At 40.2% G+C, this 16,186-nt stretch overlaps 1 protein-coding gene across 1 annotated transcript in view; it reads left to right on the top strand.

Moving 5' to 3' along the window:
* The window catches only part of SEMA3E (semaphorin 3E), a 206,600-nt gene that overhangs the window by 106,287 nt on the left and 84,127 nt on the right, over positions 1-16,186 (top strand). The window contains exons 2-4 of the mRNA XM_019543650.1: positions 1,889-2,049; positions 10,005-10,064; positions 14,122-14,241. Coding sequence (XP_019399195.1) covers positions 1,889-2,049; positions 10,005-10,064; positions 14,122-14,241 — 341 coding nt within the window. The remainder of the gene's footprint in view (positions 1-1,888; positions 2,050-10,004; positions 10,065-14,121; positions 14,242-16,186) is intronic.

Genomic DNA, 16,186 nt, shown 5'->3' with positions numbered 1-16,186 from the left:
TGAGCCTGCGCTTTTCCAGGCTAAAGAGTCCCATGGCTCTCAGCCTGTCATCGTAAGATCTGTTTTCCTGACCTCTGATCATGCGCGTGGCTCTTCTCTGGACTCTCTCAAGCTTCTCCACATCCTTTTTGAACTGTGGAGCCCAAAACTGGACGCAGTACTCCAGCTGCGGCCTCACCAAAGTCAAGTACAGGGGGAGAAGGACATCCTGGGATTTGCTTGAGAAGCATCTATGGATGCAAGCCAGCATTCAGTTTGGTCGCTTTGTCCAGAAAAAACAGTGAAATCCTGGGTCTGCAGTAGTAGGAATATAGCATTTTTATTTAAAGATCTCAAGGAGCTTACTGCACTACAGTGAACTAACCAAATATTAATCAACTGATTTTACTTGTAGCCAAAGTGAGGCACACTGAGACGGTGACTCATGGAAGGAAGGGAATGGAATCTAATGGGCCTTTCATGTACTTGTCTGTGCTAAACACTAAATAATGTATCCACCTAGAATAATCCCTGCTGTCCGAACAGGGAGTATGATATTTTTGCAGAACTCTGTGAGGTGCAGGTTATGGAGCGAGGCCATTATCATAGGCACCTATACTGTTTCATCATGAGGGAAGGTCCTGCTTAGCTTGATCCTCTTTTCTAGTGGGTTGGATACCCATTTAGGGACTCCTAAGTTAGTCCCTTCTTTTAGAACTATTTTACACTATATTTCCCTTAAACCAGTCTCCTGCAGGAGCTCTGTCTGCTCTTTATTGCTGTTGCTCCCAAAGACTTCTTTTTTGGCTCACTTTTGTTAAGGCCTTCATCCAGCAAACTGTCTTTTAGCCTTCCTTACTTGCTGCCTACTGCCTTATACATCCCTGGCTATCTACCTAGAAGTTGGAGAGGCTTCTCTGCTCTTTGGTTCATTTTCTGCCCACTGTCAGTAGCAACATGTAAGGGGTACATAGGAGTGCACATGCACCCTCTGAGAGTGCTGGTATACCCCCTTACTGGCCGCGCTCACCACTTGGGCGATGGGCAGGGGGGGAAGGCAGGAGCACTGATCAGGGGCTGTACCAGTGCTCTCAGGGGGTGCAGCCATTGGCCGCAGCGACTGGCTGTCTCATGATCGGCTTTAGGGGACCCCCCTACCCCATCCCCCGGTCACTGACTGGTCGCTGGGGGAGCCATGCCTCCCCTCCCTGACTAAGGTGGCACCAGTCACCCATACCCATTGTCCTAGCGGGTCTCATTTTGAGTCGTCAGGTTTCAGCCTCATGACTGTGGGACTTAACTCCCTTCACTTTAGGAAATGAGCTGAGCCTGAGTGAAGAGGTCAGCTCATCTTACGACAGATATCCAGAATCACTAGCCACTTCTGAAAATTTTCACATGTGCCATCCAGAATCTGTACCGCTCTCATCGATTTCAATGTCAATGTTTCTTCTGAATGCAAAGGGAGCAGTGTTGGGCCTAAATCTGAAAAAATACAGGTGAAAGAAAGTGCTACATATACTCATGTACAGTCATCCAGTTAACAGACCTCCAGTTTGGTGGGAGTGAATGAAAGACACGGAGAACATCACTTCATTCTCTTTTTTCCATTCATACTTAATGTCCTAAGAGTCATTTCCTTTTTCTGAGATAACTTTTTTGTTTTGTTTCATGATATATTGAGCCCAAAATACAATATAAAGATCCAAATGCAGATCTTCTGGAGAGCACAACAGTTTTGGAAATTATTCCCAGGTGTTCTGTGTCTCTTTCATACTTGGAGCTTATAAGATTAAGATGATATTAATGTACCAAAACTTTTTTGCTCAATTCCCTAGGAAGACATGAAAATGAAGTCATGAAACTAAGCTGTTTGGTATTTATCATGCACACTTTGGTTGTATTTCAGAGCTCTGGGATTTAAACAGGACATCAATCTTTCATAGCCCATTTGGATATCTTGGTCTTCATGTAACACTGCTGGATGAATATCAAGAGCGACTGTTTGTGGGAGGAAGAGACCTTGTGTATTCCCTCAGCTTAGACCGAGTCAGCGAGAACTACAGAGAGGTGCAGTAACATAAAATATTATAAGTTGTATGGCATGGTGTTGTGTATGGCATAGTTCTCTGGGACCTGGAAGGACTGGTGACTGGAAAAAAGATACTAAAGTTTTTTTACATTTGTGAGGACACTGTCAGGTTAAAAATACTCTTCTCTTTTGAAACTTTTTAGGAATGGGATTTTAGCTCCTGTTACTCCAAGTAAAACCCAGCATCCTTCTGATGGAAAGATACGAGTCGATCAGTCTAAACTATGCCACTGACATAAAACCGAGTAACTTAGATCAATTCTGCTGTGGGCTTTTTGAATGTCTATTGACCATAACCTCGCATTGTCAGCTCATGTTCATCTAGGAGTCAATAATGACTCCAAGATCTCTTTCTGGCACTGTGCTCTCAAGAAGGGAGTTTCCCAGCTTGCAAGTGTGCTGCTGGTTCCTACTGCCCAAGTGCAGCTCCCTGCACTTGTCAGTATTGAAACGCATCCTGTTTTGTTAGCCCACCCCTGTAACCTGTCCAGGTCCTGCTGTAATCTGTCCTTCCCTACTTGCGTGCCCACCTCACCCTAAATCTTGGTATCATCAGCAAATTTAAACAGGCTGCTTTTCACCCCGTTGTCCAAGTCACTGATAAAGAAATTGATCAGTGTGGGCCCAAGGACTGAGCCCTGGAGGACCCCACTGCCCGTTTCTCTCCAGGTCAAAAAAGACCCGTCCACCACTACCCCCTGAATACAACCCTTCAGCCAATTTGTAATCTATCTGACTGTGTAGGTATCAATGCCACAGTCACCTAGTTTTTTAATGAGAATGGGGTTGGAGACAGTGTCAGAGACCTTGCTGAAGCCCACACTTGGGCATGGACAAAAAACAAGAAGTGCCTGTGCTTCCCCCTGGCCCAAATCTTCCAGCTGAACCTATGACTGGGGTTCAGTCCTACACAGGTGGGCTGAAATGCAACAGCTGTGAAACAGCAAAAAGGGCTTAGGCTTATGGCTGCGGCCTGGACATGAAGTCTTAGCTATACCACCATGCTGAGACACCACAGCCCCTGACACAGGGACCAGTGACTGCCAGGTCCCTGTTTCCTGGTCAGTCTGCACTAGGAAAAATTTTCAACTAGCAATAAACGCACCTGGGATTAACCTCATTGCCTACGATACTGCCACTCACTCATGGCATCATCCAAGTCAAGGCTTGCATGGCCAAAACTACCAACAAGGCATGTAGCTGAGTTTCAGTGACACAGCTATGCTGAACCCAAAAGAAACTGAAACAGCAAGTAGAGAATGCCAGGCTCTCAGCCCTGGCCCAGAGTGTGCCAGCAAAATGGCCAGGCTCCAACCTTGGCTACTTTTCTGTAGGGTTTGATGCCCATCCCACTCACCTACAACACCATCCCACTCAAAACCCAGACAAGCAAAAGGGGAAAGAAGAAGGAGAGAACAGAGTATGTGTGTACGTGTTGGATTAGTTTGACTAGATTTCAAATCACTGGGCATTTATACACCCATACCTTTTTTCTCCCACAATGTGCCAGAGATCCGTCACTTCAGACCAGATGTGATTAACCGAGTCTGCTCTGCATGCAAGTTGATGCACACTGTGCTGTGTCACGTGCAGTTGTTCAAGTGGTGAAATGTGCACCAGCACGCAGAAAATGACACCTGCAAATTGTTTTAGTTCAAAAGCGTGCTGCTGCCATTTTCTCAGCGCTGACACTCATTTTGCCACTTATACAACTGCAAGAGTCGCAGTGCCGGGTGCTTTTCAAAATGCTAACACTGCGGTGCTTGCAGTTGTAAAAATGCCCACTGTTTAAAAACCAACCCAGATAAATAGTGATTAAAATTACCATTTGAAAGCTGCGGTCTGGATGAACAGAGATGTGATCATTTATATCCCGTTCTTACTGGAAAAAGTTGCATGTGGCAACAAAAGCCCAGGTGATTTGAAATACTGCCTGTCTAACCAGAAAGACCTGAGTATGGTCAAGCATGAAGACTGTACTTCTTGCTGACCCCCCTGCCTAAATTGAAAGGAAGTTGACAGGACAATGTGAAGAGGCTTGTTGGACTACAGTCTGTGCTGCATTCACCTGCTCTGCAGTCCTGTTACTGAAATCATATCTTTGAAATAAATATGTGAAACCTCATTAGAGAAATATCTGTAACTGATTTCCAGGCTGCAGCTATCCCTCAGGGGAAGAGAAGCTGATTCACGTGCTCATGGAGGTGATGTAAGAATGTGTTTATAAATTAAATTAATTGTTGGGACCTCTAAGAATACAATAACGCATACAGCCGCAGGGCCTGGGTACACAAATAAGTAAAATAAGTCAAAGTAAATAAGGGCAGGGATTTACAGTGTATTGCAGAGGTGCCAAGTATGTGGGGGCCTGAGGGCCCTGACCCCCTTGGGAAGAGGGCTGTCACCTGAAATGCATAAAACTTCCCATATGTCCATCATCTTAGGCCCCCTCTTTCCAGCAAAAATCAAACTCAGTGCCTATGGTGTGTCGACTATTCCAGGTTAACACTTTGTGTGCATGCTCTTACTCCATGGTAAGTGAAACCTAACCCATGGTAGTCTAACTGTCAGTGAAAAAGCTAAAAAGGAGTAGCTGATGCACTTTAAGTCTGTGCCCTTGTTTTTTTCATCTCATGGCAGCTTAGCCTTATAAACTCTTCATTATTTATCTGCTATTAGAAATGAGTAAACTCATATTCCATTTGATAGGAGTTGTTTCTGTAAAAAGAGAGGGATTAAAAAAAAAATGGTAAGGAAGTAGCTGGTTCCATAAAATAAACCCATTTTTCAGGTAACACTAAATTGGTAAAAGAATAAATGATAGCCTAGAACACATTATACGTCTGTTTAACTGTCTTTGTCCCATCTGGACATACTTTGCAAGTTTACTGCTTTCATTCTGCTGCCAATAGAAGAAAGATATTTATGCTGACACTCCCCTCTGCCTTGGCACGTGCCTGCAGAATACAACAAATTAGTAGCAGGTCTTTTTCTTCTTTTAATTAGGTGCACAAGATGAGAAACTGAAGTAAATAGAGTCTGACTGCATATGTTTAGAAACATGACCTCACCGGAGCTGAGCTCCTTTGAATGCAAATGTCATGGGTTCGTTCACTAGTCTTCTTAAATATCCTAACATAGGTCGTGGATTTTTCACTCAGGTATATAGGACAAAACTGAGAGAAGTACACCACAGTGAGTCACTCAACTTCCCATATCAGCAAATTGTAGAAGTATCAGTATGATCTTGCCCTATAAGACATTTAGTGTGAAATCTGAGTGACATGGTTCACTTATTCCTACCCAAGGATTCAGCAAACTTTAACCAAGGATATATTAATGATCTATTTAGCTTTTACTTCAACTTTTCAGGTTGAAATCTTTTATATAATAATAGAAGACCTTAATTATAAATCCAGAAGAAAAGAATGATCTCTCCCAGCCTGAGGAGGTGTATTCTGTGCCTGCCTCTGGTAACCAGGACAAGTCACCAGAAGCAGCAGAGATTTTTTTTTATGAAGTTGGTAATTATGGGCCAGGTTTCATAAATATCTGTCAATCTTTGGTGCCTTGAACAACCACTTCTGAGTGGTGCTGCAGTGTTGTCCAAGTCTTCACAGTGTGGAATATGAACAGGATTTTTATTAAGTTTGGCCATGAAATTGAGATGTGGGGATTAACATCAGACATTTTAAAAAACAAAACAAAAACTGTTCCACATCAGAAATACATCATAAAACAAACCAATAATTCTTTAAAATATTCAACTCTGATGCACATATTAGGAATCCCTCAGAGAAAAGCAATAAAATACTGGATGGATGTAAAGCACATTTTGTTTTATGAGTCTTGTTGACTGCCAAAGTAATCCAACATATGTAAAATAACTTAATCAGTGGTAAATTTGAGGAACACGTTCTATAAAATCTACATTTAGAAACTGTTTTTGTTCCACAAAGTTGAGTTTTCTCAACAAGTCAAATATCAAGCATTCTGCCCTGTAGCTTACAGTCTTCCTATATATATTATTATTTATGTATTTTGATTTCTAACCATCAAAAATGCATGCATTTGTTATCTTGTGCATCTTTTGTACCATTATAACGGGTGCAGTTAAAAACAGCCCAAGGTCTTAGGAAGAAAGATTAGTCTTATGTTTCAGGTACAGGATTGAGACTTCAGGAGGTCTTGGTTCAACCTGAGCTGTGCCACAGACTTGTTGTGCAACCGTGGCCAAGTCATATACAACCACAACCTAATCCACCTCAGAGGCACTTAAGTCTTAGGCATCTAAATCACTGAGGCAATCCTAATACATTCTGTGCAACAGTCATCAAGCTGTTAAAATACCTAGGTTCCTTACATGTCTCCATTCTGACCTTCCGAGCATGTTCCAAAGTGGTCATCTACCTCCACTTATATTCTGTTGCAGTTCTAATCCACCCAGGACTGTCTAAATTCTGTGCAAATAGCAAATTTTTAGCCATAGAAAAGTCATGATTAGGAGCATTCTGACCAAGGAAGAGGCAGCTGAGGCATCCTTTGCCCCAATAGCCTAATGACTAGTGTGCTTATCCAAAGAGTTGGGAACCCAAGTTCTAGACCAGTGGTAACCAACCAATGGATCTGAACCACTGATAGATCTTGGAGCCTCTTAGAGTCGATGCAAGGCTGGGGGGGGGCTGAGTGTCCATGTGCATGCACCCCAGCCCATCAGGTCAGTCTGTGGGGGAGGGAAGGAGTGGGGCTAGATCAAGGCCCCCACAATGAAGGACAGTGCCATAGAGGCAGGAGCAGGGGTAAGTTGAGTGGGACCCCAGCGGGGTAGGACTTACCTGCTGCGGAGGTGCACCCCCAAATATTTGTTTCTCCCTCTGCCTTGATCTCCCCCCACACACTTCCCAACCCACACGCTTACCTGCTAGGGGGTGGGAAGTGGGGGGTGGCAGCAGTGCATGGTAGATCTTGTTTTGCATTTAAATCTCAAAGGTTATCTGCTACTTAAAAAGGTTGAAGACCACTGTTCTAGACCCTCCTCAGCCAGAAGAATTATAAAGTTGCATCTCCCTCTTCCAGCAACATGACCAAACTACCAGACCATGGGTTAGGAAGGGCTGAGAACACTGTCTACCACTTTGGTTCTTGCTGGGCTACTAAAAAGCCAAGAGTCACAGGAATAGGAGACCAGTCAAAGACCGTTATGCTGTGGCTCACTGAGGATGGCACAGGCCTGGGAAGCATGAAGGTTTGGGTCCTTGCCCCAGTCCCTGTGCTGTTTATATATTTTAGCCAATACCCTTTTGATTCAAAATGCAGGAGCAGCATCAGGAACAAAAGCTAATAGCTATTTATAAATGTCTTAGTTGTCTTGGTACTGCTTTTTTTGCAGCTGGTTCTACATATTTTAGGGTTTCACCAAAGTCTACAAGCCCTGTAATGATTCAGGAGTTCCTAGGAAAAGAAGCCTGTAGCTCTGCCCCCTTGTACTTCTGAGGGAGGGTGAGTGACCAGAACCTCATTTTTGAACAGTGCCTCCCTTTACATCCCATTCCTTTTTGAGAGACACCTCTATGCACACATTTCATCTTTGCAGAGAGGCCTCTAGGAAAAGATGAAATAAGGCACAATGAAGTATTAGAACAACCTGATAAAGGAAGTACTGGATTCTCCATCTCTTGGTATCTTCCAATGAAGGACTGGGTGCTCTTCAGGAAAATAAGTTTTAATAAAACAAACATTATGTTTTAGTCCAGCACAACTTATTGGGCCCCATACAAGGATTAATTGGGTGAAATACAAATGTTCTGTCAAATTCAGGAGATCAGACTAGATGATCTAATAGTCCCTCTGGTCCTAAACTCTCTACATCTAAAGCTCATACCACCCTTCATTAGATAAGTCATCTTTCATTTTGGGGTTACTGAATCAATGGGGAAGCTGTTTTGAGATATTAAGTATGATTCCAGATCTAATTAAAACATTTCCTCTATCTGAATTTACTAAGAGTGGTTGTCATCAGTGTAGCCTTATAATCCGAAGTGTTTATTACTATGAAAAGAATATTTTAATTTAGCCTTTCCCTACCTTTCCAGCTCAGTGCTAGCAGCAAGATTCATGTGACCTGTGAAAATAAGGATGTGCTAGATGAAAAGCATCACAACAGATTAAATTAAAAAAATATGTATCAGATGACGACTCATAAAGATGATAGTTATTGAGTAATTCTGTTCAAACTTTAGGTCAGGCATGAAGACCAATAAAATGTGTTGTATAGTTAATGTTATTCTAGCTCACATGCACTGAAGAAACCTCTCAACTATAATCATTGCCATCATGCCACGAGACTGTAATCCTGGCAAAATAAAGGCTGTTGTCATCATAAGTAACTCTATAAACATCAAGAAAAATAACATGTGCTAGGTTAAAGGCTACCATTTACAACCAATTAGAATCTGGCTCTGCATGTAATGCAAACAAAATCTATATTATCACTACTAAAGAAAAATCAATAATTAAATCTAGATAATTAAAAATAGTGGATGTATATTGTAGAAATACTACATATTTTCATATTTGCTATCACTTTCTATGCAAATAAATGACAAATAGGTCAACCTGTGCAAAATGGCTTCTCCACTAAGAAAACTTTGCGTGGATATTAACATTAGAAACAATGAGGTAGATGAGTTTGTCTGAAGAATAAGGTAAGATAACCTGGTCCCTGTACGTATTCTTCATCTTGTTGCTAGATGTAGCAAACATGTTAAAATTAATTTTGACTGGTAAAATGGGGAGAAAATCTAATGTGGTGCATCCATATGAATTTATTCTCAGACATGATGAGTTCAATCTCATAGATCAGGCCTCTCTTTTTGAATAAAAAGGGCGGTCTCAAGAATGCATCTATAAAGTACAAGAGCTTCTTTAAGCTATAAAGCTTTTACATACCACATATTTTGGGACTCTTGCATTGAAGTGCACTATGATTGATATCCAGGATTTCTAAATTTTCCCCATACCTTGGATGGTTTATAATTAGTATGATTTTTTAAAATTAATGAAACTAGATTAAATGAAACTAAACAGAAAAAGAATTTTATTTTAAAACTATTTTTCAGATAAAATGACATGTGATAGACTAGCTTCATGTTGGCATACACTTGCTATAATATTCTTTGATATTATCTGTTAATGTCCAAGCACAAATTTTCTTTTCTTTTTGTTGAAAATGATATAATCAAAATAGAGACATTTTTGTTTTAACTTATTAAAGTTTAGAGAAATGAAATCATCATTCTAGTCTGTTCAGATCATTGTTTTACATAGTTTTCACCCATTCAAACCATGCAACTGAAGTGAAACGTAAGATTCTGTACCTCAGGTAACTGAAAAACAGTTTGTCCCATTTGGTCTTTCTTATAATAATTAACCATATTGCTCTCATGAACTTATTGGCTAAACTTCATTTACGTCAATGAAAGCATATTATGTCTTAAATATTGATAGGAAACAGATAATTTAAAATAGCAAATGTAGTTGATAGCCATCAGCTAATTGCTATCCAAAGTCATTGGATATAAAGTTGGAACAGTTCTTGAATAAATACAAAAATGGTCCAGTATGTGGGCTGCTTTTCAACTTAGAAGGTTGATATCAAGTTTAATGGGTGCAAAGTAAGGAAAAATGTGCCTCACTTTAGATTTGAATAATGAACCTCCACAGTCAAAAACTGGGCACAAAATTGGACAACTTGGCTTAATAACTTCATAACTGGCAATTGATGCAATATAAAATATTGCAGAGGACTGCCGCTTAGAAAGTATCAGTGAAAATTGTATAAAGAATATTTTTCACAAACAAAGAAGAAAAGCTAATTTACCTGTCTGCTATGATATTATATTAAATAATCTCTTCTCTTTTTTTTTTCTTCTAGATACACTGGCCTAGTACACCCCTGCAGGCAGAAGAATGCATAATTAAAGGAAGGGATACTGTAAGTATCATTAATTACAAATCAGTTGCATCTAATTAGACATGCAGCCAAAACAGAAATTTAGCTTGAACAGGCATTTATTTCTAGCAGTGGAAATTTCCCTGGTCTGGGGAAGCACATGGAGCATTATCCTGCTACTAAACTCCCTTCCCAGACTAGGGGATTGTACAGGCATTCATTCTTGTGAAAGACTGTCTTGCAGGGGAGGTCCTCCAGGTGTGAACCAGACCCTCCAGGGCTTGCGTCCCCTGGGAAATGTATTGAACGCTTGTATGCTCATAGTTTTTACCAGGGGAACAGTGATTCTCCAGATAGAAACATAGCATCTGTACTTGGCCTTGGATTCAGGCATCTGTCAACTTCAGAGTATTCAAAATCCAGCTCTATTAAGTAGTACTAAAAAAAAAATTACTCGGCTGTAGAAAGTAGGCTCTGCCTTTAGCCTATACTTATATATTATGTTACTCTTTTATATCTTACCTACCAGCAGCAGGCCTTTCTGATCCTTGCTATGCTGTGCCCAACTCATTCTGATCAGATGTGGTGAAGAATGTCTTGCATTTGAAAGCTTGTCTAATTCTGTTCCAACTACATAGTTGGTAAAATAAAAGCCACTGTAAGGAATCCTTGCCCCTTACATACTTTCAGAACCTTCACAGCTACATCACTCTTACGCTACTAAATTAGGACATGGGACAGAAAGGGACTTGTTCTTTTAGAGAAAACAGCAAACAGGCGACCATAAATACAGCCACAATGCATATTGCCAGTGAAACTTAGGAAGCTGTAAAGACCATAGCGCAAGCACTGACATAAGCAACATGCTACTTGATGACATCAAGAAAATGTGTGAATCCTGTTGAAAAAAATAAAAAAACCCAGACACTTTCATCTGTGGTCCGAGTGAGGCTGAATCCAATAATTCTGAAGTTTCCTAGATATCTGATAATTGCTTCTGTGCTCCTTTTACATGATTTCCATGTATCTGTGCTTTTGAAATTAGTCTAGAAACTGAAATTAGGAAATTAGAGGGGAATGTACTTTCTTGAGGTGTTTGTGGCCCATTAAGAAGAAGGCAATACCATGAAAGCATGGAATAAAGGCCCCTCTAGACATGCAGATAAAGGCACAAGCAGATCTGATGTATAATCCACACAGTTGCACTTCCTGTCATGTCACACATGCATGGCGGGAGTCAGTACTGTGGGATTATGAATTAGAACCCATAACGCCTCGTTGCCAATGCAGGGCGAGCCTGGGATTCGTGAGTAATAAACTCCTGTGTAGTAAAGTAGAAAAGAGGCTCCCCAGAAGACCACACATCTGGTAGGCCTGGGGCACAGCTAACATGCAGTCTCTGAACCATGGGAAGGCCTGGACTACCCCCATCCATCAGTGAAACGAGCTCGCAGTGGTGGGGTTGCCTGGCAGCCGGAAGCCCATATCAGCTGTTTTCACCTAGTCATGGGGGTGCCTGGGATGCCCCTGCAGCTGGGCGCCCTGTCATTTGTGAGCTCCCAGGCACTGAGGTGCACATGGGCCCCTGGCTGGGAGGCACAATCAGCTGACAGGGCTCCTAGCCATAGGGGCTCCTGGTCGCACATTCAGTTAATGGCATGATCATAATGAGCCACAAAGGTATTCACATATTTTGTGCAATAACTTTGTGGATTATTCTTCCATTTATCATGTCATTAATCTATTGAACATGTGGCTGAGTGACAATTTAAGACATGATTAATTGGTTAGTAACATCTTAGGTGCAGCATGTAGATGGGGCCTACCTAAACTTCAGATTATGTTCTGGAGCATGAGGATGGGAAATGCTAGTAGTCACAGAGAAATCTAACTATTTTTAATCACTCTATACTTTCTGTTCATTTTTCATCATACTGATATAATAAAATAATCTAAATTAAAACAGAGAGTATCAAGATACTCTATTTTTATTCCTTTTGTTTTTAAAACTACTTAAGCAGCTGCATTACTTCTGTTACTTATTTTGGCCTCCTTTAATTCATTCTTCTTGAAAAATTTTGTTTGTTTGCTTGCTTGCTTGTTTGTTTTCTAACACTATTTGCCGCAACAGAAATCCATTCATAAAATCTTAGGAAAAATACATTTATTTTCTCCTAACTTCCTCCTCTGTTGTTCATCACACATTGCACTGTACAAAGTCAGTTGCACTATGTAAAACTGACATCAAGCGGTATACAGAAAAAACCTAAAAATTAAATTTAAGGATCTTAATTTTAACTTAACATTTACATGTTTCATGTTTCTCGGTTACCTCGTATTTTGTAACACAACAGGCCACTTCTACAAGCTCTTAAAAGGTTATCAGTTCATCTTGTAGCAGTAAAACTTTAAAGAATATAGTCATAAACACTGTTTTAGAAAGCTTGTAGCAGACTAAATAGGACAATTGAATTAGGGATCTTAATTTCAACAGCATGTGCACCACCTTAAATATACACCAGTCTCACTCAAACCAAAATGCACCTCTGTTGCTCTGATCATTTTGTGCCAAAAAACTACACCTGTTGGCTTGTGATATTGGGGATCTTGATTTCTTCTGAGCTTTTATCGGAGCTGAACATCAGTTAGAGATAAGAAAAATATTCAGTAACAAATGACTGTAGCACCTTAGTACTGTAAGAGTTTCAGATGGAAAAAAAATCCAGAGATTCAGAGCTGCACAAGGTAACTTTGGTATATAATTGTTTTGCATTCTGAGGAGATAGTCTGTTAATGCCTGTATTAACATATACTTTTCTCTCTTTCCATATGTGTATATATAATATTATTGGATGTCCCAATTGTACTGCCTGGTTTTATGATACTTTCGATAAGATCATATTTTCAGTCCTTTATAACTATGTTAAAATATTACCATTTGAGCTGACATTTCTGCTGCTGGTTATCTACTACATGCGGGGGTTTTGTTTTTGTTGTTGTTTTTTTTTAATTGTTCAATAAGTTGTATTGCTCGTGTCATAAAATTATGGGGTTTTTTTCAACTTAATATGGCCCCTTCATGTGTATGCCTTATGATGCATTCTTTTATTATATGATTACTTATTTATTTCTTCCAAAAAACTATGGCTTCTTTGGAGCACAGGGGATGAAACCCACAGGGAATGAAGCCCAACTAAGTAGTAAAGACCCTTCTCTTTAAGACCCTTCTTTCATTTGTTGCTGACGTTGGGAAAGATGCTTAGTAGGGGTGTGTGAAGCTTTGGTCCATAATTCGATTCAGAGAAGATTTGACCCGCTTTGCAGGCCGAATCACTGAATCTGAATCGAATCAGGACAAGAAAAACTCTGAATCAGTTTGGAGCCTCCAAATCAGTTGTGAAAAGATTCAGAGATTTGGAAGGCAGTCTTTCAGGGGAACAGAAACTGAGAAGAGAGAGGGGGAGTAGGGAGGGAAAGACTGACATCTGTAGCAGGCCAGTGACTGTGATCTTTCCCTCAGTCCCCTTCCAATCACAGTGCTCTGGTGGAGGGACATAGAAACATCACACAAGCCTCTGTCTGCAGCCTTGATCTGTTCCCTGATCCCAACAACTGCAAGTCGAAAGCATGGTTCCTGCTGAAATGTTGCAGACTCAGGGCTGGGACTGACAATCAACTGATTGTCAGTTCCAGCCTTGGGATTGTACTGGAGTCTGCAGCCAACTGGAGATGCTGGTATGCTTCCAGGGCTGGGGAAGCTGCAACCAAGCCCCCTCCTCAAATTTCATTGTGGGGGACCCTGCCACATGTTCATTTTAAGTTGCCATGGAAACCAGACTCCAAAATTTTCCACAAATTTTGTGGAATAATTTTGTGGCTGATTCTGCGTTTTGTGGCACCATTAATTAACATGTGGCTGTGTTACTGTTTAAGACATGATTAACAGGTTAATCATATCTTAAATATAAGGTCTACTGAGGGCCTTAGGGAAATACAAAATTTCTCGTTGCACAGACTACTGTTGTCACAGGAAGTGGGGTGGTTTTTAAAAGTTCATGAATATTACATTTTTTTTAATCTTTCTTTTTCTTTAAATTAGAATGAATGTGCAAATTACATCCGGGTCCTTCACCGCTACAACAGGACACACCTGCTGGCTTGTGGTACAGGGGCTTTTGATCCCCTCTGCACTTTTATCAGAGCTGGACATCAATCAGAGGTAAAACAATGCATTCTGTAGCAGGGCTCCTCTCTCCTGTTCTGTTCAATAGCAAAAGTAAGCTATAGAAGTACAAAAGGCATGAGATTTCTCTGATTGCCATTTTAGACAATTGTGATCAACAGTCAGACTAAAGTTTTGTGGTCATGCGAGTAGGAATATTTCAGAGATTTTTTTTTATTTTTTTGGCAGAAAAATGGAGTGTGGAATTGACTGAAAGTATCTGCCCAATTTGGTATGAAATTGGCCAGAAAAAGTGTGTGTGTGTATGTGTGTGTGCATGCGGGAGGGAAAGAGGTGGAGAGGGTCAATTAAGATTTGCATTCATTTAGATGTTTGCAAAGAAAAACATTGCTTTTTATTTCATTTCAAACATCATTTTAAACCTTTTTTTCCCTAAAAAATTTAATTTTTTAAGTAAAAATAAAAGTGTTAAAAATAAATATTTCAGTCAATCCACAATAAAATTAGCAGTTGTTTAATTTTTCTGGAAAATTGAAAATAAAAAGTTACATCTTACTCCAGAATATTTTCCCCCATTTTTCTAATTCAGTCAGCAAAGGGGAAAAATTATAATTGGGACAACCCTAATGAGACATTCCTATCCCTGTATAACCTTATGTGTAAAAACTACTCACATTTGCAGACCTTACACTAGCATAAATCCAAAGACTTGTCCCTGGTAATATCTTCAAAAGCAACCTGCCTTAAAGAGGGAAATTCCTATAGAATGTAATGAAGAAAAACAATTAATTTAAATATAGTAGTCCCTTTAGAAAGTTCAAAAATCATATTGAGAAATGTCTCTTATAATTAATTGATGTATTTTTAGAAAAAGTATAGAATCAGATTGGGTTTGTATCAGAGCTGTTAAATTATATACACCTATTCTATAACAGTGTAGGGCAACTATGTGAAACCTGTCTAGCTAGAAAAGGGAAACAAATACTGGTGTTGGTATAACTGCTCATGAGAGCAAAGTTATCAGGATCTGGCCACTAGACATTAACATTATTGAGAAGTTTCATAATGACAAAATAATTTAGTAATTGCAGCCAAATGTCACACTGACAAAGTGTCATCTTGATATCACGAATGAACTGTGAACGGATGAGTGATTTGCAGCCGTAGATAATTAAGTCCATGGTTAGTGTAATTGAAAACATATTTTGAAACACTACAGATAAAATGAGAAGTCACTTTCATCTTGGACTTCTTTTTTCAGTTGAACAACATACTACTCTTGATATAAAGGTGTATCGATGTTTCCATGCTAAGTCGTCTTTTCAGGAACTATTAAACAATATAAAAATTGCTTTTGGATGTGAAAGGTGATACAAGATCTCAGCTCAGAATTGAAATAATTTTCATTTATTTTTCAGGTTTTTAGTGTTGATCAAATCAGCTTTAGCATATTAACCTCTTGCTGCTTTCTGCAGGTTCCATCTTTTTAAAAAATAATTATTCATGGACCAGGACTTTTACACAGTAATTAAAGCTCCGTGGGCTTTGGATCTGTTTCTAAAGCTAGGTACAGGCATTTAAAAAGCCCAAAGTGGAAATCAATCTGTCATGAAGTTTTCTGTAAGCCGTGTAGTTTAGATCACTGGTGGACAGAACTCACATTCACCCTTTAGGCTAGGGACAGAGATTATACCCCTTCCGGGGCCTGGTGATACCCCTCTCAGGTCAGCACTGAAGAAGAGAAAGGAGGGCTGCTCTAGCACCCTCCCGGCTTCTAGCCTGATGCACTGCAGGCATGTGCCTGCATTTTTTTTTCAGTCCAGAGGGGATGTCTGTGTGTGGTTACAAACTTGTTTAGCTAGCCAGGTTGGACTAACTTGCAAAGATTGAATCAATTTAGGTTTTTTGAATGTCTGACCCTAGCCTTGGTGGGTGTGTGTGGGGGTACAAATCTTAGACCAGGCTCTGCCATTTTTAAACC

This window comes from Crocodylus porosus, unplaced genomic scaffold, assembly GCF_001723895.1.
Source record: "Crocodylus porosus isolate Cpor-Errol unplaced genomic scaffold, CroPor_comp1, whole genome shotgun sequence".
NCBI lineage: Eukaryota > Metazoa > Chordata > Crocodylia > Crocodylidae > Crocodylus > Crocodylus porosus.
The sequence above is the reverse complement of the archived record's forward strand: the minus strand, read 5'-3'. Positions and strand labels throughout refer to the sequence as shown.